Source organism: Bos taurus, chromosome 24, assembly GCF_002263795.3.
Source record: "Bos taurus isolate L1 Dominette 01449 registration number 42190680 breed Hereford chromosome 24, ARS-UCD2.0, whole genome shotgun sequence".
In the NCBI taxonomy this organism is placed as follows: domain Eukaryota; kingdom Metazoa; phylum Chordata; class Mammalia; order Artiodactyla; family Bovidae; genus Bos; species Bos taurus.
The window spans coordinates 57,975,972-58,001,853 of NC_037351.1; the positions used below are offsets into that span (position 1 = coordinate 57,975,972).

Here is a 25,882-nt window from a genome sequence, read left to right on the forward strand (position 1 = left end):
TCCGGGAGCGGGAGCGGGCGCGATCCTCCCGGGAGCGAGCGCGGTCCTCCCGGAAGCGAGCGCGGTCCTCCCCGAAGCGAGCGCGGTCCTCCCCGAAGCGAGCGCGGTCCTCATGGGAGCAAGGGCGGTCCTCCCTGAAGTGAGCATGGGACTCCTGGGAGTGGGCGCGGTCCTCGCGGTAGCGGGCGCGGGCCTCCCCTCCCGGGCAGGTGCAGTCCTCCGCAGAGCGAGCACAGTCCTCCCTGGAGCGAGGGTGGTCCTCCCCTGAGTGGGCGCCGTCCTCCCGGGAGCGGGCGCGGTCCTCACGCGAGCAAGCTGAGTCCTCCCCGGAGCGAGCGCGGTCCTCCTGGGAGCGAGGTCCTCCTGGGAGCGAGGTCCTCCCGGGAGCGAGGGTGGTCCTCCCGGGAGCGGGCACAGTCCTCATGGGAGCAAGCGTGATCCTCCCCGAAGTGAGCGTGGGCCTCCCGGGAGTGGGCGCTGTCCTCCCTGAAGTGAGCGCGGGCCTCCCGGGAGTGGGTGTGGTCCTCACGGGAGCAAGCGCGGTCCTCCCCTAAGTGAGCGCGGGCCTCCCAGGAGTGGGCGCGGGCCTCCCCGAAGTGAGTGCGGGCCTCCCGGGAGTGGGCGCGGGCCTTGCAGGAGGTGGCGCGGGCCTTCCTGAAGTGAGTGCGGGCCTCCCGGGAGCGGGCGCGGGCCTCCCCCGAGGTCCCCTGGCAGGTCCCCTGGCAGCTGCAGAACCAAGTGCAGACGCAGAGCGGCTTCTTCCTGCAGAGCCCCCATTTGACCCTTGAGTGCTTAGCGTTGAGGGGAGCGATGCCAGAATTAGGCCAGGAGTTGGCGAGAGGAGCTTCTGGCAAAGGCTGAGGTTGGTGGGGACCGTTCCCTTCTGTTCCCGAGGGGCTGGGGAGGCAGGTGCCGGGAGGAGGGCAGGGAAGGGCCTCCTGGGGGGAGCCTGGAGGGCGAAGTGAAGGACCACCTCGGGCCAGGGTGGGCTGGGCTTACTCTTGTCTTTCCTGGAGTCTCGGCGCTATCAAGTGCCTCTGTTTGTGTTTCCAGAAGCAGTTTGAACTTTCACATCGGCTGTTTTTCAATCAGGAATATTAGGTACAGTGTTAAGTGAAGAAGAAAAAGCTGCCTTGGCCAGAGTATCCATATGTCAGTATTGATACCGTTTCGGCTTCCCACGTGGCCCAGCGGTAAAGAAGTCGCCTGCCAATTTAGGAGAGGCAGGTTCCATCCCTGGTTCGGGAAGATCCCCTGGGGAAGGAAATAGCTACGCATGCCAGTGTTCTTGCCTGGGACATCCCGTGGACAGAGGCGGCTGGCACCCTGCAGTCCACGGGGTCCCAGAAGCGTCGGACACGACTTAGAGACCAGACAGCAACATGGATGGCTTTAGGGTTCAGTGAAACAAGAAGACGCCTCTTTTGGATAACTGCAGCTCCTTAGGTAGTTTCCTATTAGCTCATACAGAATTAAAACATATCCTGTTCTTTTCACCTTGTGTGTGAACTTTTGATTGACATGTGGGGAGCTACCCTGATGGAGGCTGTTTAGAAAGTGAAGTTCTCCTGGTGGTGGCGTGCGGGGTTGAGGGTGGACCGCCCCCACTGGAAGGTGAGGGGCTGGGTGCCCAGTGGTCTGGGGTCGCACTTCCTCCCAGTGGCTGGAGGGAAGCCTTAGAGCTGCGTGGTGCCCTGACTAACTGTTCAGACCACCCAGGACCTGACGAGGGTGGAGTGATGGAGATAAAGGGAGCTCTTCTCTGGGACTTTCTGGTGCTTGGGTGGGGCCTCCAAATGGCATGCACTTAAAAGATTCAGTAGCTCCATTTATTGTTGCTTATTTTTTCCCACTCTAAGCTATGCACACGTAGCCATCTGTGTGTGTGTGTCTTTAAGTCACTTGAGTCGTGTCCGACTCTTTGTGACCCCATGGACTGTAGCCCACCAGGCTCCTCGTGGGGGGAGCCTGGGGGGCGAAGTGAAGGACCACCTCGGGCCAGGGTGGGCTGGGCTTACTCTTGTCTTTCCTGGAGTCGCGGCCCAGGGATCGAACCTGCATCTGTTGTCTCCTGCATTGGCAGGCAGGTGCTTTACCACGAGTGCCACCTGGGGGTGTGTGTGTGTGCGCGTGCACATGCGTGCGCATCACCTGGGAAGCGCTGTGTGTGTGTGTGTGTGTGCGAAGCCCGTGTGCGTGCGTGCATGTGTGTGTGTGTGTGAGAGAGAGAGAGAGAGAGGAGTGTCTGCCAGGTTTTGGGGTCCCGTCTCCTTGTCCGCCCCTCATCCTTTCCTCGAGAGAAGCACTGAGGCAGAGGTGTAGCTGATTGGGTGTTTTTTTGTTGTTGTTTATTTTCAGCTCCACAGACTGCGTCTGTTTCCAGCTGGTTTAGGGAAAGCAAGTGAAAAAACACGAGGCAGATTTGTGAAACTGAACCTGCTTAATGTTTGTGGTGGAGTTGCAATGAGAAAATACTTTCCCCCTGATAAGCAGTTCAGATTGAAGTGAGATACAAGGAAAATGGTCACTTGGGGGACAAGAAATGTGATTTTTTCCCCTCATTTGTGGTTGAAGAATTATCATGATAACTTTGGCCTTGAAAATGCCGAAGATGGAAAAGGGCTGGGGATGGAGGAGGAGCCCAGGGTGAGTGCTTGTGTGAGGGGGAAGGCAGGGAGGGCTTGGGAGGCAGAAGGTCAGGAGAAACCAACCCCTGCTTATTTCTTTGAAAACACAGGAAACCTGCCTAGATCATGTTCCCCGAAGAACAAATTAGACGTCACGCATTGTATAATGTGCATTATAAGAACTTCGTATATTTGAAGGAAAGATCAGAAGGTTAGAAATGAGAGATCCATTAATCTGTTGAATTATTTCTTTGAAAAGCACTTCGATGGCCAGAGAAATGCCAGGAAATAGTGACAAGCAGAGTTCCCCAAAGGATAGCAGGCTTGTATTACTGTAGCTGTTCTTTGAAAAGTTTGTGGAATATGGTCGAGGTGGGCTGCCGACTTTGGTTTTCTTTAGGATTATTATGACTTAGCATTTTATTGATTTTCACGAAAGAAGCTTAGTTTCTGCATTTACATGGGGAAGCCGACCTGCTGTCCACCAGGTTGACTTCTGCATGTTCATTTTGCAGGTGTATGTATCTGGGGATTGTTTGAAGTTGGGTTCAGTGGTTACATGACGCCTGAACCTTCTAAGCCATCACCCTCTAGTTGGAAACTGGCAAATGGCTCCATGCATTTTTTTATTGCAAAGCATAAGAGGTATGAGTAAGGGGTGAACAGGTTTTTCTTTTAAGTTTTTCTTTTGATAAACTTTTGACTTTTTGCCAACACAGATAAAATAGCTTACTATAATTTTAAGCGACTTTGGTAGGAAAGGAAGTGTGTTGTCTGTGTCATAGGAGGAAATAGAGTGACCACGTGACAGACTTGAGCTCTTTCATTTTCCTTTTTTAGAAACAGGCCCAGCATCTTTCCACCAGACATTTTCAAGGTGAAAGGACATTCTCCATTAAGCACAAATGCAGTTAGTGAATTCTGTGTTATTTATGTGGGGTTTAGTTCTAAATTAAAAGACAGTTAGTGCCTTTGAAGGAAGCTATATTTCACAGGGTATAAATGAAATGAAAGACTTTTGTTGCAATAACTGAACTTAATTCTGTTTGAAAGTCAAGCTGTTGAGGTGTTGGGAAGAGCAAATGAGATCTTTTTATCTTTTAAAAAAGATGACTGAGATTAATTTTTGCAAATGTTTTTTAAGCAAAAGAATCTATTTTTAAAACAGTACTTAGGAATTGCAGGAAGGAAACTTTCAAACATAAACATGTCTCTTTGTACTTCATAGAACTGAGAAATGAGACAAGAATTTAAGCCTTCTTCGTGCCTCCCCCCCAACCCCCATGGAAAATTGGCTCTTGCCTTCCAGAATGTGGGATGGGGAGGGTAAGAGGACAGTATGATTGTGGGCATGAAAAACATTTCTGTGAACCAGAAGAGACGTGTGACGTTACAGAGAGCCGTGTTTGTGACGCTGATGATACAACCCGAGAGAGCTGAGCTCCCCGCCACCCAGGGCTCAGGTTTCAGACGGGACGATGCACTTCCAGCGTCCGCCCTGCATTTTCACCTGACAGCCTGGATTCTTTGCGGGGACCCAGGAGAGCTGACTCCTATGGTTTTAAACTGCTGCTAATTCACTCTTAGCTCTCCACTGTCCCAGTACTTCATCTCCAAAGAGTTCCATCCCCCAAGGTTCATCTTCTTCCTTAGAGAGAACATACGTACACCTCAGGTGTTCAGAAGAACGGGGAGGAGGGCAGGTGTGGCTAGATGTCCACAGAGAAAGTTAGTTCTTTCTGCTTTGGGAATGTCTCCTGGACCCTTTGGGGTATTTGTAGACATGAAGGTTCCTCTCTGGGGTTTTCCAGGTCTTCACTCTTTGCAGTCAGTTCAGTTCAGTTGCTCATTCGTGTAGACTCTTCAAGATCCCATGGACTGCAGCATGCCAGGCCTCCCTGTCCATCACCAACTCCCAGAGTTTACTCAAACTCATGTCCATTGAGTCGGTGATACCATCCAACCATCTCATCCTCTGTCACCCCCTTCTCCTCCTGCCTTCAATCTGTCCCAGCATCAGGGTCTTTTCAAATGAGTCAGTTCTTCGCATCAGGTGGCCAGAGTATTGGGAGTTTCAGCTTCAACATCAGTCCTTCCAGTGAATATTTGATCTCCTTTAGAATGGACTGGTTGGATCTCCTTGCAGTCCAAGGGACTCTCAAGAGTCTTCTCCAGCAACACAGTTCAAAAGCATCAACTCTTCGGTGCTCAGCCTTCTTCACAGTCCAGCTCTCCCATCCATACATGACCACTGGGAAAACCATAGCCTTGACTGGACGGACCTTTGTTGGCAAAGGAATGTCTCTGCTTTTGTAACGTCTCACTCCTTTAGTGGTGCAGATAGGAAAGATAGCCGGCCGTGCGGCGGGCGACATCCTGCCCGACGGCGAGGCTTGCTGCTGGTGCGGCTGCCGCGTGTGGCCCCCATGTGCCCGTGCTCGGGGCTCGGCCGTGTGAACAGGAGGGGCCACGGAGGTGCGTCACTCCTCCAGGTGCCCGCCGCCTGCCTGCGGGCTGCGCTGCCCACTCGACCTGCTGGCACCTGGCACGTCTTGTTTCACGTGGTGACCTCTTTTTCATTTCTTGTGCTTGTGTGTTCTGGGCCACCCACCCACTGAGGAGTATTTGTTCTTTTCTTCTTTTTGTTCCTGAACTGACTGCCCTCTGGGAAGAACAGTGTGAAACCTGATGACGATTTCATTCACCATAGCCATAAAGAGAAGGCAAATGACAGGAAGCTGTGTAGCTGTAAAGGAAGGCTGGAAGGCCTTGGGTGGAGCCGAGCCACCACCGGGGCCTTCCAGAGCCTGGGTCCCAGCCCCAGGTAAACGGTGGCATGGAAAAGCCCCCCTTTAGCCCCATTCAGCTCCAGTCGGGACTTGGGGGTGGTCCATGAGTCTGTGTCTTGAATTCTCTCGAAACTGATGTGCAAACACGGATCGTCATGGCTGGTGAAGACAGACCATGGGGATGCTTCATTAATGGTGGTCTCATTGTGATTGTTAAATTTTGTAAAGGCAAAATAATGCTTAAAAGTACAAGTAGTGACATTCAGGGATTATTCCTAAGTGGGTGGACTCTTAAGTGGATTTATTGTCTGACAGATGGGGTTTTCACTCCCCATATTTTGCAGTTCAAGTTCATTTGAAAAAGAAAATCATAACATCAGACGTCCTCGTTAGAGCTGACTTGTAGATGTTTTCATGTCATCATCTGCCTGGAAGTGTTGTACTCTGATCGGTGCGGGGGGGTGGGGGGGTGGCGGGTGGGGTTCATTGTTCCCTGTCTGGTTCTGCAGGCGCCCATCTGTCCATCTGTGAGAGAAGAGGCTCAAGAGTGTTCTCTCTGGGCTGAGCAAGACCATCTAGAGAGAAGTATGTGCGGCTTCTGAGACCTAAGTGAGCGGATAGAGGTTTATTCTTCGGGTCCTGTTGAACCCTAAGTGCTTATTTCATCTTCAGCAGTAGTTTTTCCAGTGAAATTCTCTGTGAAGTGTTAGGATGGGTCCCAGACTGAGTGAATATTGCTGAGGGTGTCTTAGCGCCTGATGATGGATTTATGGTTAATGTGAATTTTCACAGGTATGTGTATTGTTGCCTGAGTAAAGATTCTGCTGTGATCCTTGTATAGTTATTTTTTATTAGGAATGCATGATTTTTTTTTATAGATTATATAAGAAAAAAATCATTAAATACTTCAGTAAAAAATGTAAGACAGGGTCTCACTGATATAAAGCAAATATAAAAGAGAAATGACATAATAAATATTGACAGGGAAATAGCCATTCTTTTTCTTTTTCTTTAACGTCTTTCATCTGTTCTCTTTCATGGGCTCCTCTCTCGGTGTTTTGCTGTGCTAAGTCGCTTCAGTCATGTCTGACTCTTTTCGACCCTATGGATGGTAGCCCACCGGGCTCCTCTGTCCATGGGATTCTCCAGGCATGAACACTGGAGTGCATTGCCATGCCCTCCTCCAGGGGATCTTCCTGATCCTAGAGATCGAACCTGAGTCTCTTGCATCTCCTGCATCGGCAGGTGGATTCTTTACCACTAGCTCCACCTGGAAGCCCCAGGAGAGTCTGCTGCTGCTGCTGCTTCGAAGTCGCTTCAGTCGTGTCTGACTCTGTGCGACCCCATAGACGGCAGCCCACCAGGCTCCTCCGTCCATGGGATTCTCCAGGCAAGAACACTGGAGTGGCGTGCCCTTTCCTTCTCCACCAGGAGAGTCTAGGTGTCTACAAATGGCTGAGGCTGATTCTATGTTGAAAGTTGCCAGGAGGTCGTCTCGGGTGGTCCAGTGGTTAAGTCTTAGCCTTCTAGTGCAGGGGATTACAGGTTCGATCCCTGGTCGAGGTGCTAAGATCCCACATGCCTCCTGGCCAAAAAGTAAAACAGAGATAATATTGTAATGAAGTTAGTAAAACCTTGAAAAATGGTCCACATCAGAAAAGTCTTAAAACAGTTGCCTGGAGCCAGCCCTGGCCCTCGCCTCCTCTGACGCTGGTTGTCGCTTGAGCCCGCTTTCTCCTCCTCCTCCTCTTGCCCGTTTCTTTCTCCCTCTGCTGCTTCTCTCCAGTTTCTCGTTCTCCACCCTGCTTCCCGCCTTGCCTTGTCTTCCTGGCGGCTGACCTCCGCCCCGTTGCCCCGACTGAAGGAGCCACCTCGGAGGCGCCCTCACTGCCTGAGGGCCCCAGCGCTGGGGTCGAGGCCCGCTCCTGTTGTACCTCCTGTGTTCTGAGCTGTGTGTCCTCTTGGTTCTCTGGCGTTTATGGTGCAAAGGCGAGTGAGACGTTGCCCGTCTCGAGGCAGCTGGCAGGCCAGTAGGTAGGAAGAGACCAGTACCCACACGGTGTAGTCCAGAAAATAGAGCTTCAGAAGATGGGCTGTTCCAGGGGTTCAGAGAGGAGGACGAGCAGCCCCCCCCCGATAGTATAAGGTCTCCTTATCAAGACCCCAAGCAGTTTGTGTATTTAAATATCCTTCCTCTCTAGTCGGGGGCTTCCTGGGTGGCGCTAGTGGTAAAGAACCCGCCTGCTAATGCACGAGATATAAGAGATTTGGGTTCAATCCCTGGGTCGGGAAGATCCCCCTGGAGGAGGGCATGGCAACCCACCCCAGTATTCTTGGCTGGGAAGTTCCACGGACAGAGGAGCCTGGCAGGCCCCAGTCCATGGGGTTGTAGAGTTGGGCACGACCGAGCACACTTGCGCCTCTTGTAGTTACGGCTGAAACCCTGCACCTTCCCTGAAGCCGCATCATCCAGGGCTCTGGGAGTAATGGAAGCACTTCTTTACAGCCTGTTGTCCACCCTGACCTAGCCTGGCTGCGGAAGAGAAGGCCTTCCTCGCCTGGTCTCTGTCCCGCCCTTGGGTCCTTGTTGCCCCCTGCTGGGAATTGATTCCTTGGAGGACCTTTCTCAACTGCCATGGTCACTTGCGTGACTGTGTTGACTGAGTGGTGATTAGGAGACAGATGTGTGTTCCCTTAACCAGTAAAACCGCCGGACTAGGGAGTAAGGTGGAAGGGACGCTATACTTTTCCAGTGGGAGAGTATTCTTTTTCCCCTACCATCATGGGGAGAATTAGGATTAAATAAAAATTGATAGAATGAGCTCCTTGGGGATTTTTAAAAATCTCAGATGGAACTTGATTAGCAGTAGAAGGCCTATGCCGGAGAAGGCAATGGCACCCCACTCTAGTACTTTTGCCTGGAAAATCCCATGGATGGAGGGGCCTGGTAGGCTGCAGTCCGTGGGGTCGCTAAGAGTTGGACATGACTGAGCGACTTCACTTTCACTTTTCACTTTCATGCATTGGAGAAGGAAATGGCAACCCACTCCAGTGTTCTTGCCTGGAGAATTCCAGGGACAGGGGAGCCTGGTGGGCTGTCGTCTATGGTGTCGCACAGAGTCGGACATGACTAAAGCGACTTAGCAGCAGCAGCAGCAGCAGAAGGCCTATGCTGGCTTGGGATGCTCACTTCTGTGGACGAATTGAAATCTGTAATTGGGTTTTTTGGCCTGTATTTCTTTTAATGTGATACCCCAGATCTGACAGTGACTATATTAGGGATAATTTTGCCTATAGCATGAAATGCTGTCAAGGTCAAAATATACTTGAAAGCAGCTTTTTGTGAAGACAAGGAGACGAATCCAGCGATGAACAGTATTTTCTGGTTGTTAGCCCAGAACCTGTTCTCTGTGGTTTAATAGTTCTGCTTGTTAGAGAGGCTCCACATTGGCTGTGCCGCACAGCATTTTGGAGGAATTGCTTCAGAGTTGTAATGATCAGTTTATACTTGTTCTCGGGGTGTTTGTCCACTTTGGCTCAGCGTCCCGACTTTATAGTAAGGGCACATGGCGACTTGCCATTTCACTGATGGTCATCCCCGCCTGGGTGTGAATCCTACAGGGACGTTTGTCTGAGCGGGGCGTTGCTGACGGAATTGTTTTTCTGTTCGTTTCACAGAACATCTGATCCAATTCATGACCATGGGGGATATGAAGACCCCCGACTTTGACGACCTGCTGGCAGCATTTGACATCCCCGACATGGTCGACCCCAAGGCAGCCATCGAGTCTGCGCACGACGACCAGGAGAGCCACATCAAGCAGGGCGCCCAGGCGGACGACGACTCACACGCGCCGTCCTCCTCAGACGTGGGTGTCAGTGTCATCGTGAAGAACGTCCGCAGCATCGACTCCTCGGACGGCGCAGAGAAGGACAGCCACAACCCCCCCGGCAACGGCCTGCACAATGGCTTCCTGACGGCGTCCTCTCTCGACACGTACGGCAAGGAAGGGTCGAAGGCCCTGAAGGGAGACGTGCCGGCCTCAGAGGCGACCTTAAAGGACTCGGCCTTCAGCCAGTTCAGCCCCATCTCCAGCGCGGAGGAGTTTGACGACGACGAGAAGATAGAGGTGGACGACCCCCCGGACAAGGAGGACCCGCGCACGGGCTTCAGAGCGAACGTGCTGGCGGGCTCGGGCCCCCAGCAGGACTACGACAAGCTGAAGGCGCTTGGGGGAGACGGCGTGAGCAAGGCTGGCGTCCCGGCCCCCGGCGGCCTGGAGAAAAGCAAAGTCGTCAAGAGGGAGACGGAGACAAATTCTCTAAATCTGGGTGTTTACGAACCTTTTAAAGTCAGAAAGATGGAGGACAAGCTGAAGGAGAGCTCTGAAAAGGTGCTGGAGAACAGGGTCCACGAGGGGAAGCTGGGCTCCGAGAAGAACGACGCTGGCCTCGCTGGCCCGGTGCCGTCGCGGACCAAGCCGTCCTCCAAGCTCTCATCCTGCATCGCCGCGATCGCGGCACTCAGTGCGAAAAAGGCCGCCTCCGACTCCTCTAAAGAGCTGGCGACCAACTCCCGGGAGTCCTCTCCATTACCAAAGGACGTCAACGACAGCCCTCGAGCCACCGAGAAGTCTCCCGAACCCCAGAACCTCATCGACGGGACGAAGAAAGCGTCCCTTAAGCAGCCAGACAGTCCCCGGAGCGTTTCCAGCGAAAATAGTAGCAAGGGGTCGCCAGCATCCCCCGCGGGGTCGACACCAGCAATCCCCAAAGTCCGCATCAAGACCATCAAGACGTCTTCCGGGGAGATCAAGAGGACCGTGACACGCGTGCTGCCCGAGGTGGACCTCGAGGCGGGCAGGAAGCCCTCGGAGCAGGCGGGGCCTGTGGTGGCCTCGGTGACCTCGCTCCTGTCGTCCCCCACCCCGGCCGCCGTGCTCGCCTCCCCGCCCCGGGCACCCCTGCAGTCCGCGGTGGTCGCCAACGCCGTGGCGCCCGCCGAGCTGACCCCCAAGCAGGTCACCATCAAGCCTGTGGCGACCGCCTTCCTCCCCGTGTCGGCCGTGAAGACGGCCGGCTCGCAAGTCATCAACCTGAAGCTGGCCAACAACACGACGGTCAAGGCCACGGTCATCTCCGCCGCCTCCGTGCAGAGTGCCAGCAGCGCCATCATCAAAGCCGCCAGCGCCATCCAGCAGCAGACCGTGGTGGTGCCGGCCTCCAGCCTGGCCAGTGCCAAACTCGTGCCAAAGACCGTGCACCTCGCCAACCTTAACCTCTTGCCTCAGGGCGCCCAGGCCGCCTCCGAGCTCCGCCACGTGCTCACCAAGCCTCAGCAGCAGATCAAGCAGGCGATCCTCAGCGCCGCGGCCTCGCAGCCGCCCAAGAAGGTGTCGCGGGTGCAGGTGGTGTCGTCCCTGCAGAGCTCCGTGGTGGAGGCCTTCAACAAGGTGCTGAGCAGCGTCAACCCCGTCCCGGTTTACATCCCCAACCTCAGCCCCCCTGCCAGCGCGGGCATCACCTTGCCGACCCGCGGCTACAAGTGCTTGGAGTGCGGGGACTCCTTCGCCCTGGAGAAGAGCCTGAGCCAGCACTACGACAGGCGCAGCGTGCGCATCGAAGTGACCTGCAACCACTGCACCAAGAACCTGGTGTTCTACAACAAGTGCAGCCTGCTGTCGCACGCCCGCGGGCACAAGGAGAAGGGCGTGGTGATGCAGTGCTCGCACCTGATCCTGAAGCCAGTGCCGGCGGATCAGATGATCGTCTCCCCATCAAGCAATACCGCCCCCTCGTCGTCCAGCCTCTCGAGCTCCGCGGGAGCCGGCGCGCACACGGTCACCAAAATCCAGCCTGGCATCACCGGGACGGTCATATCGGCCCCTTCCAGCACGCCCATCACCCCCGCCATGCCCCTGGATGAAGACCCCTCCAAGCTCTGCAGGCACAGCCTCAAGTGTTTGGAGTGTAACGAAGTCTTCCAGGACGAGACGTCGCTGGCCACCCATTTCCAGCAGGCTGCAGATACGAGCGGACAAGTAGAGTATCATTTACATTTCGGTGTTTCGGTGATGAATCTGTAGTAGCCTTGAGCTCTCTATCCGATGCCGCTGATTTCAGGGGTGGAAGCTCAGCTAGATGGGGGGCTGGGTGTGAGTGCACGTGTGTACATGTACACACACAAGTGAGAGAGAGGATTGTTTTCATGGAGCAGTGTTCAAATGTAAATCTTACGTAGAAGTCCGTTTGGGGGGAAGAGGATTCTTTTAGACAGATAGAGACTCTGTGTACTAGTTGAGCTAAGGCATCTTAGATTCAGGGCAGGTAGAGGTGGTCTTAATTGTTGGGTCACTGGCATTTACATCGGAAGTCTGAGCTCTGACCAGTGATAGTGTCGTGACGTTGTATTAAGTGTTGAAGTCAGGCTGATCCCCACTGACTCCTTTATTAGCGACCATCTGGGGATTTAAAAAATTCCTGTCGTCGTTTATAATTACTGTCTTCTATAGTTAAACACACCCGGTCGGTACCCACTTCTAAGGCATTTCTGCTTAATGTTGGTCTAGTATGTTCAGTAACATTCTCCAGCGCAGCGAATTCAAGCTACAAATGGAAAACGCACCTCTGTTTAAATAGAATACCTCTACGTTTGTTTGTGGCGTTTTTGCTTTGTGTTTTTGTGGTGAGGTGTAGGTTGGTGTTGGTGAGATGCATTTCCCACTGGACATCGGCTAGCGATTTGACTTCTGTCGTTTTGCTTCTGTCCACGAGGCAGCTTCTGGGCAGTCATTAAATGTGTTTCACTATAAATATTTGACAGCTGTCATCTGGAAGTCACCAAGCTTGTTGTATGAAACTCACTCAAGCTAGAGAGAGCAAGCACAAGATTCATTGTCCAAACGGGAAACTTGTAAATTTGGGAGGAGCCCCCGTTTGAGGTGATAAACTCTTGTTTTTGAAGCCCTGGTGGAAAACTGACCTTTTCCTCTATTTGTCTCCACTATCTCATTGACGAGGTTCATGCTGTGGTTCAGACTTCTGGTCCTGTCAACCACGATCAGTTCCCTGAGGTCAACGACTGAGCTAAGTTCTTTGTATTAATAGGATTTGAGTTTGGGGAACAAAAGATGAAGCATGCCTCAATGATTTTTTTTCCCTCTGGACGGTCAGTTGAGTGGAAGGAGATGATAAAGAGATTCGAGAACATTCTCGCAGCGAGGACGCTGGACGCTGCGTGCTTGCTTGTCTGACAGTGATGCACGCCGTCAGAGTGACGCTGGTTCAGGAAGGAGTGATGGGGGGCAGGACGCCCAGCGCATCCTGGAGACAGGGCCTAGGTCCCATCTGGGTCCCTCTTTTCTAGTTACCATTTCATCAAAGAGGCAGTCTTCTCTCTGCATCTTAAGAGGATGCAGTTTTAAAAAAAGAGCCGTTTCCTCGGTTCCGCGTGTTGTGGATGGTGGAGTACGTCCTGGCTCCGGCGCCGGGCACTGTCAGCCGGCGGGGCTGGCTCAGGGCGGTCCGCTCCCTTTCCGAGGCGGGAGGAGGCCGCCAGCGGAAGGTCGGGATTTTCCTTCCCTGTTTTCCGCTGTTTTTAGTCTCTGTGTAACCACGTAAGCTCAGGAGCCAGCCCGGGGTTGGGGGAAGCCAACCCTCGGGGAGGGGGTGGGCGGGGTCCCTCGGCAGGCTGTGTGCGCATGGAGGGGGTGGCGGCGGGGTGTGGCATGATGCCCGGCGGCCCCTGGGCCCCGAGCGGGCTCAGGGCAGGACCTGCCTCAGCTTCCGGGCCAGGCCGCCCCATCCTGGCTCCTTCCTCGGACTCTTGCCGAGCCAGAGTGCCCTCTACACCCCCACACCGAGCAGAGCCTCCTGTTGAGGGCCGCCCACGGACGCACCTCGCCCCGAGCTCCTGCCCTCCCAGCAGCAGCGCCTCCACCACGGCCCGGTGTCTGCACACCCAGGGGCAGGCTGGTCTCTTAAGCATTCTCGCTAGCCTAGGGGAGCGGCTCCCCTCTGTGAGTTCCATCAGTCCTCCCGCTCCTCCGAGTCCCCCGAGGCCCCCGAAGCCCGAGGCGGCCCCGCGGCTCCTTCTAAACCAGCCTCAGCTCGGCGGGGGCTCCAGCAGTGGCAGGCAGGGCTGAAGACCCCAAGGGCGAGGCAGGAAGGAGAAAAGTTCCTGTTCCATCGTCTTCAGTTTGCTGTTCCCACGACCACTGGCCGTGGTTTACAGTTGGTGAATTTAAACTTGAGTGAGAGCAAAAGTCCACCTGGATAAACTGTTGGCCCCCGGGAGAAGGGCAGTCACAACACTCTGCTCAGCTGCTGAATTTTGCAAGAAGATCCAAAGGCGAAGCTCAAGTCCAGTCTTTCCGAGTGCCTCTATCCACACTCCCTCCTGTCTCTCCATTGGCCTCTCTGTTTCTTGGTAACTTGTGGGTGAACAGAGGCAGAGGAGGCTGCGTCCCTCCCTAAGGGCCGGACCGGACCGGTGCAGGGTCCTGCCCAGGCCGCCTCCCTAGGTCTGCACAGCAGCCTCAGAGATTCACGTGTGTCCCAGGGATCCCCAGCCTCTGGGATCTAATGCCTGATGATCTGAAGTGGGGCTGATGTAAGAACAATATGAAGAAAGTGCACAATAAACGTGATACACTCGAATCATCCTGAAACCATCCCCCCGACCCTGGCCGGTGAAACACTTGTCTTCCACGAAACTGGTCCCTCGTGCCCAAAAGATCAGGGACCGCTGAGTCATACAACAGACTTCCGCTGAGTCATACAACTGACTCCTACACTGACCCTGAATTGCCTGGATTCAGGAGGTTAAAGGGCGTGGCCTCAGGGCCCTGGCTCTCTCCTTTCTGCGTGTGCGTTCAGCAGACCTGGAGAGAGGGGTGCAGGGTCCCTGGGCGGGACCGTTCCTTTCCTGCCTGCCTCCTGTTCTTGCTTTCTCCTGCCCACCTTCTTGCCATGGTACTTTAAACAGCTTAGCTGAAACTGCTGAACGTGCCCTGTGCTCGTGGCTTCAGTCTTCTCCAGTCATTTCGTTTTTAAATTAAGCTTTTCATTTTGAGATAATTGCGGATTCAGGTAAGAAGCAGCACAGAGGGATCCTGTGTTTCCTTTACCCAGTTCTCCCCAGTGGCTGCATCGTGCAGGGGAACTGTTCAACAGTGTCCTATCCAGGCTGCTGGCTCGCGTGCTGTCAACACGTAGAACCTTGCCGTGACCATGAGGATCATTCCTGCTGCCTTTTGATTTATCGTGATCACTGTTTTTTTGTTTGGCCGCGCTGGGCGTTCGTGGCAGCGCGTGGGCTCCTCTTGTTGCGGAACATGGGCTCTAGAGTGCTTGGGCTCAGTAGTCTGGCACCTGGCTTTTGTTGCACTGAGGCCTTTGGGATCTTAGTTCCCTGCCCAGGGATCGAACGGGTGTTCCTGCATTGGAAGGCAGATTCTTAATCCCTGGACAGCCAGGGAAGTCTCCATACTGGCTTTTTAGAGCCACAGCCAGTTCCTCCCACGCCTACCTCATTCTTAACCCTTAGGAACCACTGATTTCTTCTCCATTTCTATAATTTTGTCATTTCGGGAATGTTATAAAAACAGAGCCCTACCATATGTAGCCTTTGAGATTGGCTTTTTTCACTCCGCATAATTCCCTGGAGATTCATCCAAGCGGTTGGAGATATCCCTTTTTATTGCTGGGTGTTTTTCTATCATATGTTCCTGCCACAAGGTGCTCACCCTATCTAGTCACCGAAGACGTCTGCATTGTTCCCAGTTTGGGGCTGTTATGAATAAAGCTGCTGCAAACATTTGTCTGCGGGCTTTTATCTGAACATAAGCTGTCATCTCTCAGGGATGAAACTCCTTTGTGTGCTGGGCTGTGTGGTGGTTGCATATGTATGTTCTTAAGAAACTCTTTTCCACAGTGGCTGTACAGTTTTAATCCTCAAGAGCAGTGTGTGAATGACCTCTTTTCTCTACCCCTCACCAGCATTTGGTGGCGGCATCATTTTCACCATCCCGACAGGTGTGTAGTGATGTGGTTTTAATTTGTGTTTTTTCCATAGCGAATAATGTTGAGCATCTTTTTACATTTATTTGCCACCTGCATATCCTTTTTGGTGAAATGTCTCTTCCTGTCTTTTGTCCATTTTCTGATTAGTTTTTTTGTTTGTTTTTACTGTTGCGTGTTAAGAGTTGTTGATATATTTTAGACGCTGGTCCTTTGCCGGTATGTGGTTGCCTGTCTTTTCCCCCAGTCTGCGACTTCATTCTTCATCTTGTTAGGTCTTTGACAGAGTAAATGCTTTTAATTTTGACGAAGTCCCATTTATCAGTTTTCTCTTTTATGGCTTGTGCTTTTGGCATCACGTCTAAGAGCTCTTTGCTCTAGATCCTGAAAACCTTCTTTTATGTTTTTTTTCTAAAGATGTTTTTATGATTTACGCTTAAGTCTGTGATCTATTTTGGGTTACTTTTTGTATTATTTGTGAGACTTAGGTTGAGATTTCTTTTCCCCCGTGCGTGTCCTTTTTCTCTGGTAAGGTGGTGCTAGTGATAAAGAAGCCGCCTGCTGATGCAGGAGACTGAAGAGACGGCTCCATCCCTGGGTCAGGAAGATCCCCTGGAGGAGGGCCTGGCAGCCCACTCCAGTATGCCTGCCTGGAGAACACGGACAGAGGTTAGTCACTAAGTTGTGTCCGACTCTTGCGACCCCGTGGACTGTATGTAGCCCGTCCGGCTCCCCTGTCCATGGGATTCTCCAGGCAAGAATACTGGAGGCAGGTGCCTGGTGGGCTGCGTTCATAGGGTTGCACAGAGGAAACCCAACCAGTCCATCCTAAAGGAGATCAGTCCTGGGTGTGCATTGGAACGACTGATGTTGAAGCTGAAACTCCAATACTTTGGCCATCTGATGGGAAGAGCTGACTCATTTGAAAAGACACTGATGTTGGGAAAGATTGAAGGCAGGAGGAGAAGGGGATGACAGAAGATGAGATGGTTGGATGGCATCACCGACTCAATGGACATGAGTTTGGGTGGACTCTGGGAGTTGGTGATGGACAGGGATGCCTGGCGTGCTGCGGTTCATGGGGTTGCAAAGAGTCGGACATGACTGAGTGACTGAACTGAACTGAAGCAACTTAGCACACATTTGTCTGAAAGGCTGTCTCCCACTGAGTTGCCTTTTTTGTGCTTTGTCAGATGTCATTCGGGCGTGTTTGTGGGTGCTTGTCAGAACCCGGTCAAGGATCTCTCTTTCTGTTGACACGGGCTGGGGCTGTCCGTGTGACGCCCCCTCTCACCCTGCATGTTACACGCTCCGGCCCTGGAGGCTTGGCCCGTGTGTCGTGGGGTAAAGGAAGGTTTGGTGGCGTTCGCTGAACCTGCCTTGCCAGTCGCTCCTCCTCTCGCGCGTGCCGTGTGGATGGCGTCTCCACGGCAGTGACGGCCCTGAGTGCTGCTTCGCCGCTAACCTGCCCTGTGCTCCACGAAGCCCCGGCAGGCCCTGCCGAGAGCTGGGTGGGCGTCCGTGGCTGAGCTCCAGGCCCTCTTCACCCCGCGTCCTGCTTCCCCCAGCCTGGATCCCAGCCACGACCCCAGGGCACCTGAGGCCCTGCGTGCAGCTGTTGGCCCTTCTGAGGAGGGCAAGCCCCCAGGCCGGGGTGTGAGATGGAGAGTCTGGATGGACCATCCCCTTCCCAGTCACCCTGAACCCCGTGGAGCAGTAGAACGGGGGTGCCGGGCACTTTTAACACTGGCGAATCTGCCCTGGGTGTGTGCCTGGTCGCTCCGTTGTGTCCAACTCTGCGACCCCATGGACAGTAGCCTGCCAGACTCCTCTGTCCATGGGATTCTCCAGGCAAGAATACTGGAGTGGGTTGCCATTTCCTGCTCAGGGGTCTTCCAGACCCAGGGATATAACCTGCCTCAGGGCAGGAGAAGGAAAGGAGTGAGAGAGAGGCTGGAGAAGCTTCCCTCTGCTCCGTGAAGTAGTTAAGAGGCCACAGCTGTAGTTTCAGTCGTTGAAAATTAAGTGTCCTGGAATGTCATTGCTTCTCCTCTTGGTGAAACCACAATTAAATTTAGCCCAGTACAGATCGGAAGTACATATTACGGCCTCTGAGTTGGTGAGACGGGTTTTCTTCCTGCAGACTCTGCATCAGCCGTGGTCAGAGGGTGTCGTGTCCTTTCCCTTCTGTTTTGCAGTTGAGGGAACGTACACCCAGTTAGTGGCCAGCTCAGGACTCAAGGCAGGGTTTCTTTATTGCTACTTGTCCTTTCTGGTTTCTCATGGTGACACAGAAGCACAGAACTTTACCGTCGCAGGCACCGTAGGAGTCTTACGAGAATAAACTCTGGGGTTTATATCCACACTGAGGGCCTCCCTGGTGGCTCACTGGTAAAGAATCTGCAATGCAGGAGACCCTGGTTCAGTCCCTGGGTCTGGAAGATCCCCTGGAGAAGGGAATGGCGCCCCACTCCAGAACTCTTGCCTGGAGAATCCCATGGACAGAGGAGCCTGCCGAGCTATAGTCCGTGGCATCTTGGAGAGTTGGATGCGACTGAGCGACTAACACTTTCATGTCCACACTGGGGCTTCCCAAGTGGCTCAGTAGTAAAAAGTAACCACCTGCCAATGCAGGAGCCGCAGGAGCTGATGGTTCAACCCCTGGGTCGGGAAGATCCCCTGGAGGAAGAAATGGCAACCCACTCCAGTATTCCTGCCTGGGAAATCCCGTGGACAGAGGAGGCTGGTGGGCTATGGTCCATGGGGTTGCAAAGAGTTGGACTTGACTGGACACAGGCAAAAGTAGATCTTACCTGCCACATATCCATGACAGCTTCAAGGATGCATATTAAGGAGACTTACCTGCAGAGGTCCTTATTTTTCGGGCTTGCTGATTCAGTTTAGGTTCAGGGAGGTTATGGGCGTCGTGAGCACAACGTACCAGGCGTGTTAAACGAGCTCCAGCAGCCCCCACCAGTTCGTTGGAGCCGTGTCTGCTCAAGTGGCTTCTTCAGGAAACCACGGAGCCCACCTCAGTTCCCTCAGCCACCCAAAGTATCATTATTAGCTTGGTTTTGGGTCTTGCTCTCCTAAATGTTTAATTTTAATTTTGGTCAGGCTAGTTCTGACCCAGTTTATATTTTAAGGTCATCAACTGTTAATTCATCTGTCTTCTTGACTGATTGTCATCCGAGTAGATTATGTAAGTTGACCACACTGGTCTCTGAAAATTGGCTCATTTCACTGTCAGCTCTTATTAGGCCTTTTTTTTAATGCAGAATGATTTGAGGACAAAAGCACCCCCAGCAGCTAGCGTTGTGCACAATGGTGTATGCCGTTGTTTCTGCTGTGATGCTCCGTGTTCCTTCTATCTCAGTGGGGTCGGAAATGAAATGCTTTGTTTGTTCTCCCATCGTGAGATCGGCTGAGAGGGAGAGCGGGAAAGCAGACTGGTGTTGCTTATTATTATTATTGTTTGATAATTATATTGTACATGGAAGATTGCAAAACTGCTGTTAATGAGGCAGAAGCAGTGTACTTAGCGTCTGGGCTGACTGTTAAGCTGACAGCGTTCTGACCTGTGTCTCACGCGGTCACACGGTTTTGGTCTCTCTGAAGTGGAAGCATAAGTAGCTGCTGCTTACTCACATTTCCTTAGCCTTCCTCATCTTCCTCTTGTAGATTTCCCAGGCTACCTTTTTCCCCCTAAAATATGAATTGAAACGCAGAGAATTCATAGTTTTGCCAGCTTTGTGCTCAGTATACTTTTACTCAAAGATTTTACTTTAAATATTTTTAATAATCTGCTCAAATAATTCCTCATGATGCGAAGAGGATGCCAAGCCCTAAGGCTGTCTGCATCCTCACCAGGGCCCCTGTGTGTCCCCGTGCCCCCACCAGCCATTGATTTCTGTGCCAGGATTGGGCACAGAGGGTGCAGTATGGGTAGTCGTCACATATGATTGCGATTACCTTTCAGCTTTTAATTTCTGCTTTCTCCTATTACCTGACTACTGAAAAGTAGCATTTCACTTTCTAAAGGTAGCGGTTCTCTGAGCAAATGAATCTGCCCCAGACTGAAAATTAGCCGCCTATTACCTGAGTATCGCAAATGTTTTCCGTGTTTCAGATGACATCAGTAAAACTGTCAGAAGACACCTGAAACTGTGTGAGTGCATTTTTTTAGCTGTTTTCTGTTCCAGAGGCCAACTTTGTCACATCAACCTGCTTTATCCCCTAGTAAGTGTTCTCAACTTGTATAGAAGAGAGAGTTTTGAGAGACATTTTTGTTTTCTTTGGTTTAAACCAACAAAACAAGGACAGTCAGATCATCAGAGACCACAAAGAGATCCTGGCCTGGCCGGATGCCCGCACGCATCACCCAGTCCAGAGAGAGTGTCATTGCCAAGAGTCCCCAGCAGCCCAGAGAAGCAAGTGGCATTGGCTCCGCTTCCTCTGCACTGTGAGATCCAGCACCACCGTTTCAGGAGGCGGAGGGGACCTGTTACCTAACACAAGGGCAGTGGATGAAACTGGAGGGAGGAGCTTCCGTGGCAACTCAGTGGGCAAGAATCCACCCACCAGGGCAGGAGACGGGCTTCGATGCCCGATCCGGGAGGTTCCCACCTGCCGAGGAGCAGCTGCACCCGTGCGCTGCGTCGATTGAGCCTGAGCTTGGAGCCCGGGAGCAGCAGCAAGAAAGGCCACCGCAGGGAGACACCCGCACCCTGCAGCGAGAGCAACGCCCGCGCAGCAAGCAGCAACGACCCAGCATAGCCAACCCTAAAAAAAGAAATTAATTTTTTAAAAATCAGAGGGGAACGGTTGGGCAGATGCTGTCATGTGAGTTGAAAACTGTGGCTCTCACCTATGTGTCCGGGAGAGAACATCTGCAGCCCAGACGGCTGGTTGGTTCTGCACACAGAGTGGGTGGAGTGGGAGCCAGTAAGCAGAGAAGCGTGGGAGTCTGCTCGGAGCGTGTGTGCGCTAACGCAGACGCATCTGTGCATGCACACTCTGGCCGAGGGCTCCCCGGCAGCTGGATTCCTCCACTGCAGTGATCGGAGAACAGGGAAGCGTCGTGATTCGGGTGTGCGATCCACTGCTCCTGGTCTCGCTTGTCTGCCTGGAGTTGGCGAGGAGCCTTAGTCAGTGGAAAGGGCCAAAGGCAGGTTCCTGTGGCTGGTCAGTGGTCTGGGGAGGGGGGCGGGCAGAGACCACCACCTGCTCTCGCGGAGCCTCCGGGGCCACAGTGCAGTATGAAGGGAACACTTCCTCCCTCCCAGGGACCGACGTGTGAGACAGGTCGCTATGGAAACATGGCTGTGTATGTGACCTCGCCACTCTAAAACATTTTCCCTAGTCTCTGCAGTCAGAGATTTCTGTCATAAAGAGCACTTTAATTCATAAAGCCTCTTCTCGAATAATGTTGATACTTACTTTAGTTCGCCTTACTAGTACAAAAGCTCTTTCATCCACCAATGCGTCCATGACTATTTATATAGTTACATATTATGACCGCATACAAGCATCTGACAGGGGAGCATGTTTAAGTAACTCGTTGTGAATTTTATGAGTACTATGAAGGGTACCTGGTAACATCTTGATGGGAGATAATGTTAAAATTCGTTTCGGCTTTAAGGAAACACATGCTCTGTCTCCTTTTTAGGTTTTCTCTTAATTTTGTTGCTGTCTTTCCCTATAATAAAGCTGCGTCACCATAGATGGAAGCCACGCCATGGAGTGGGCTGGGGGCTTGCCTGTAATCGTGACCACGGCTGTCCCCCCGCCCCGCTGTCAGCCTTGGAATGGGTCAGAGCCCAGTTCAAATCCTGGTTCCTCCACCTGCGAGCTGTGGGCCCCTGGCAGGTTTCTTAACTCCGCCACACGTCCTTTCCTCACCTGTAAAGTGGAGATAATGCCATCGACTTCATAGATTTTTATGAGAATCAAATGAGATGATGTATCTAAGTCCATCTATTTAAAGGATCCAGTTCACTTGGCTCACAGTGGAATGGGCTCAATGCATAGGATAAAAAGAAAATGCTTTGACTTGAGTGTAGAAAACACGGGTTTTATTCCTAGTAAGTGCAAGACATTCTGAGATGCCTGTTGAAATGCAGACACTACAGTTCACTGCCTGGGATGAGTAACTGTGTGGTGAAGTGAATAGAAACCTTTAGTTCAAAGAAACAGTGGATTACCTGTGATAAAGAAGAGGTCATCAGGATTTGATACTTAATGCATCTGTGGATTGGTTTTCATTGGCTGTGGCTTGTTTTAATCTTTGGAATATGTATTATTAGAAAAGGAATGCTATTTTAAAGTGATGCTTAACCTCATCAAAGCTGCCTGTAATGTTCTTATTTTGTGACTGCAATAAACATTTTATGGGATCAAATTTGTACTTTAGTCCTTTCAGGAGAGAACCAAGAAAGAATTTTCAAGTGAGTTTCTGATTTTCCTTAGTTTTCCTTAGAAGCTGAAACCTTAATTTGCTTGATTCAGAAGCTAAAAGAATAAAAAGTCTGTTTTGAAAATGTCTTAATTCTGTTGTCAGTATAAAAGATTGGTTCACTTTTAACTACAGTATGTTTTGAGGCTTTTCTTTAACTGACTTTAATAAAAATTATACATTTTGGAAGATAGTAGATACCTGTTGCATGAATGTCCAAATAGTATTCAAACACCTTTTAACTTTGGAATGATACTAAGTCCTCCATTTATATTTACTGTAAGTTTTTTTGTGTTTTAAAAGCCTGCTGTGTTCAGTGCTTATATCTAAAGGGATGTAACATGTAATGTGTTTCAGTTTTTCCTTGTTAGTTAATGGTGTAGAGGCCTTCCCAAAGAGGATTTCGGTCTCAGTTTTAGTTTATATGTGATTAGATTTTAAGCTCTGGAAGTTTCCATTTAAAATCTGAATTTATGTATCTGAACGTGATTTGTTGGTTTTAATCGTAAATCGTATAATGGCCAGTTCATCCATTTAAAGACCAGATCATGTGCAGAAAAGAAGAAGCGATTGCTGTGGCCATTCTTCTGTATTCCTGTATCTCACATCTCAAATACTGATAACTGAAGTGGCCAAAAAAGAAAACCGGGTTAGCCACTAATTACTTTTTATTATTTTGAAGAAAGTTACTGAGTTCTGGGAACTCTGACTACTGTCAAGATAGATGCCCATAAACTTGTACTTTAATTACTCATTAGATTTGCTAACTTACTTTATAAGAATACCTCTTCTTCGCACTAAAAAAAAATGTGTAAAAGTAACAAAATTGGAACTCTACCAGCAGCTAACCTTCTCTTTACATCACACTGTGGGGATGAGCCTGACTTTTGGGGATGAGCCTGACTTTATGAACATACTGTTTGTGTTTTATGGAGTAAGGTATTTTATCTTGACCATTTAACTTTTTTAAGTTTGCCTTTTCTGTGGGCTTATAATTACTGCTTGCAATGACCGACGTATACTTACTTTGAGGTCTAACCAAGCTTCTCTGCGTGTTAGAAAGTACTTCGCAGGACCAATCGTGTCTCCCCTCTGGTTTGTCTAGAAGACTTGCACTGTCTGCCAGATGCTGCTCCCCAACCAGTGCAGTTATGCCTCCCACCAGCGGATCCATCAGCACAAGTCTCCCTACACCTGCCCCGAGTGCGGCGCCATCTGCCGGTCCGTGCACTTCCAGACCCACGTCACCAAGAACTGCCTGCACTACACGCGGAGAGTGGGTTTCCGGTCAGTATGGCCTTCATTCCGGGCGCGTGAAGCTTGCGCAGGGTTCCGAGTGGTCCGTGCTCAGCATTTTCATTTTCTTACAAGTGAAACCTTGATCAACAGATCCTCTGGGAACCTCGCTCATTCATAAGGGGGGTGTTTCTGTTTGAATCCTTTCATGTGGGGTTGACGCTGGTCCACACCAAGCCCGGGGTAAAGGGGGCCCCTCCTGCCAGGCAAAAGCAGGCATGTGGCAAAGCTTGGCTTTGATCGAGTGTTAGGAGCCTTTGTACTTTATGCCCCCTTTCTAGCAGACTTTTGTTGTCATGCTGCTTACATTTTAACCCCTGTAAGAACACAGTGCATTTCTGCACCTCTGAGTTCTTCTCTCATCAAAACAAAAGGGTGAGGTGGTCCCCCACTTTTCTCTTGTCGTGTTGAAGGCTGGGTCGTGTCAACACGTCCTTTCCTACCATCGCTCACTGTGGAGGAGCCCTCCACCCAGATCATCTTCCTTTATTCCTCCTTCTCTGTTCCTTGGGCCTGGGCTTCTCCCGCGTCTCTGCTCATCTTCACTGTGATCCTCTCACTGCCCCCTAAAATTTTCAGATGTCTTTTACAACATCTGACAAATCCAAACATTAGCCTAATAATGTGTGATGATGCGTTTGAACTTGACCCTCCGCTTTGTGACCTTCTAAAATATATTCCTGAACCTTCTATGTTTTGATTAAATGGAGGTCCACCAAGAAAACATGTCCTTGGTGCACATGTCTCTGTTAATAGAGGTGTTACTGTATTGTGGGCTTATTTTGAGACTTTGGTTACCGGGTATCGTTAACGTTAGACTGTTAATACACACATTTTTTAAAAAGGTGTAGCACAGTTCTGATGTTTTATCAAAATGAAGGCCAGTTGGTATTGATTTAGCAGTTTTATTTCAGTTAAGTTTAGCTTATGGTGTCACTAGTTTCTTGGTGGTTCTGTCCATTTCTCTAATAACGAGACTGATTTCACGTTTTTAACTCATGCCTCCAAACCTGTGATGTGCAGGCGTTTCGTGGATTGAGAACCATCTAATAGATAGCCTTTGGTTTGGAAGTGTAAAAACCAGAGTTTTTTTGTGCCTGTTCTGCTGCTCACTGTGTGGTAATGCACGTGATCCTGTGCCTCGGTGCCCTGTCTAAACTGGCGTTACGTTTATTTACCTCGGTCTCCACGGTTATGTTCCAGAGTAAGAGAGGGTGATCCAGAAGCATACTCAGTGCTTAAGAGGGACGTTCCATGTTGATGCCGCAGAATTCCCACACAATAACACTTTGGTTCTTATTCCGTATTTGGAAACTCTTATTACTGGATTCTTTGTTTAATATAGAAGGCAGTTCCTTCAATGGATGCCAATTTCCTCAGACATTTAGAGTTGATATTTCCAATATAATGAAAGTAAATTTAAATTGGAATGAATAAAAGAAGTAGAGACTCCTATAATTCTAGCTATTCCTGGTATCTTTCCTAAATTAAAACAAAAGCTCTGCTGGCAGGCTCACAGTAATTAACACAGTTGGAAAGGCCCATCCCTTTTCTTTTTTTCCCCCTTGTTCACGGCGTTGCCTAAATTTGGCGCTTTAAATTTTTACTAAAATTTCTATTTAGTATGTTTTTTTTTTTTTTTCCTCGCACTTGAGGATTCATTTCAGTTCAGTTCAGTTGCTCAGTTGTGTCCGACTCTTCGCGACCCCATGAATCGCAGCACGCCAGGCCTCCCTGTCCATCACCAACTCCCGGAGTTCACTCAGACTCACGTCCATCGAGTCAGTGATGCCATCCAGCCATCTCATCCTCTGTTGTCCCCTTCTCCTCCTGCCCCCAATCCCTCCCAGCATCAGAGTCCTTTCCAATGAGTCAACTCTTCACATGAGGTGGCCAAAGTACTCATAGGTGGAGTTTCAGCTTCAGCATCATTCCTTCCAAAGAAATCCCAGGGCTGATCTCCTTCAGAATGGACTGGTTGGATCTCCTTGCAGTCCAAGGGACTCTCAAGAGTCTTCTCCAACACCACAGTTCAAAAGCATCAATTCTTCGGCACTCAGCCTTCTTCACAGTCCAACTCTCACATCCATACATGACCACAGGGAAAACCATAGCCTTGACTAGACGAACCTTTGTTGGCAAAGTAATGTCTCTGCTTTTGAATATGCTGTCTAGGTTGGTCATAACTTTCCTTCCAAGGAGTAAGCATCTATTAATTTCATGGCTGCAGTCACCATCTGCAGTGATTTTGGAGCCCAGAAAAATAAAGTCTGACACTGTTTCCACTGTTTCCCCATCTATTTCCCATGAAGTAATGGGACCAGATGCCATGATGTTAGTTTTCTGAATGTTGTGCTTTAAGCCAACTTTTTCACTGTCCTCTTTCACTTTCATCAAGAGGCTTTTGAGTTCCTCTTCACTTTCTGCCATAAGGGTGGTGTCATCTGCATATCTGAGGTGATTGCTATTTCTCCCAGCAATCTTGATTCCAGCTTGTGTTTCTTCCAGTCCAGCATTTCTCATGATGTACTCTGCATATAAGTTAAATAAGCAGGGTGACAATATACAGCCTTGACGTACTCCTTTTCCTGTTTGGAACCAGTCTGTTGTTCCGTGTCCAGTTCTAACTGTTGCTTCCTGACCTATGTGTGCGTGTCTGAAATTTCGTTCATGTTTACACCTCTTTAGGTGATAGA

At 50.8% G+C, this 25,882-nt stretch overlaps 1 protein-coding gene across 4 annotated transcripts in view; it reads left to right on the top strand.

Annotated features, from left to right (window-relative positions):
* The window catches only part of ZNF532 (zinc finger protein 532), a 112,877-nt gene that overhangs the window by 42,850 nt on the left and 44,145 nt on the right, over positions 1-25,882 (top strand). For 2 of the 4 annotated variants that reach the window (XM_059881102.1, XM_024984572.2), the window contains 2 exons: positions 9,095-11,457; positions 22,996-23,177. In XM_059881102.1, the coding sequence (XP_059737085.1) occupies positions 9,095-11,457; positions 22,996-23,177 (2,545 nt within the window). The remainder of the gene's footprint in view (positions 1-9,094; positions 11,458-22,995; positions 23,178-25,882) is intronic. The other 2 variants (XM_024984570.2, XM_059881103.1) reach the window with 2 other exon arrangements.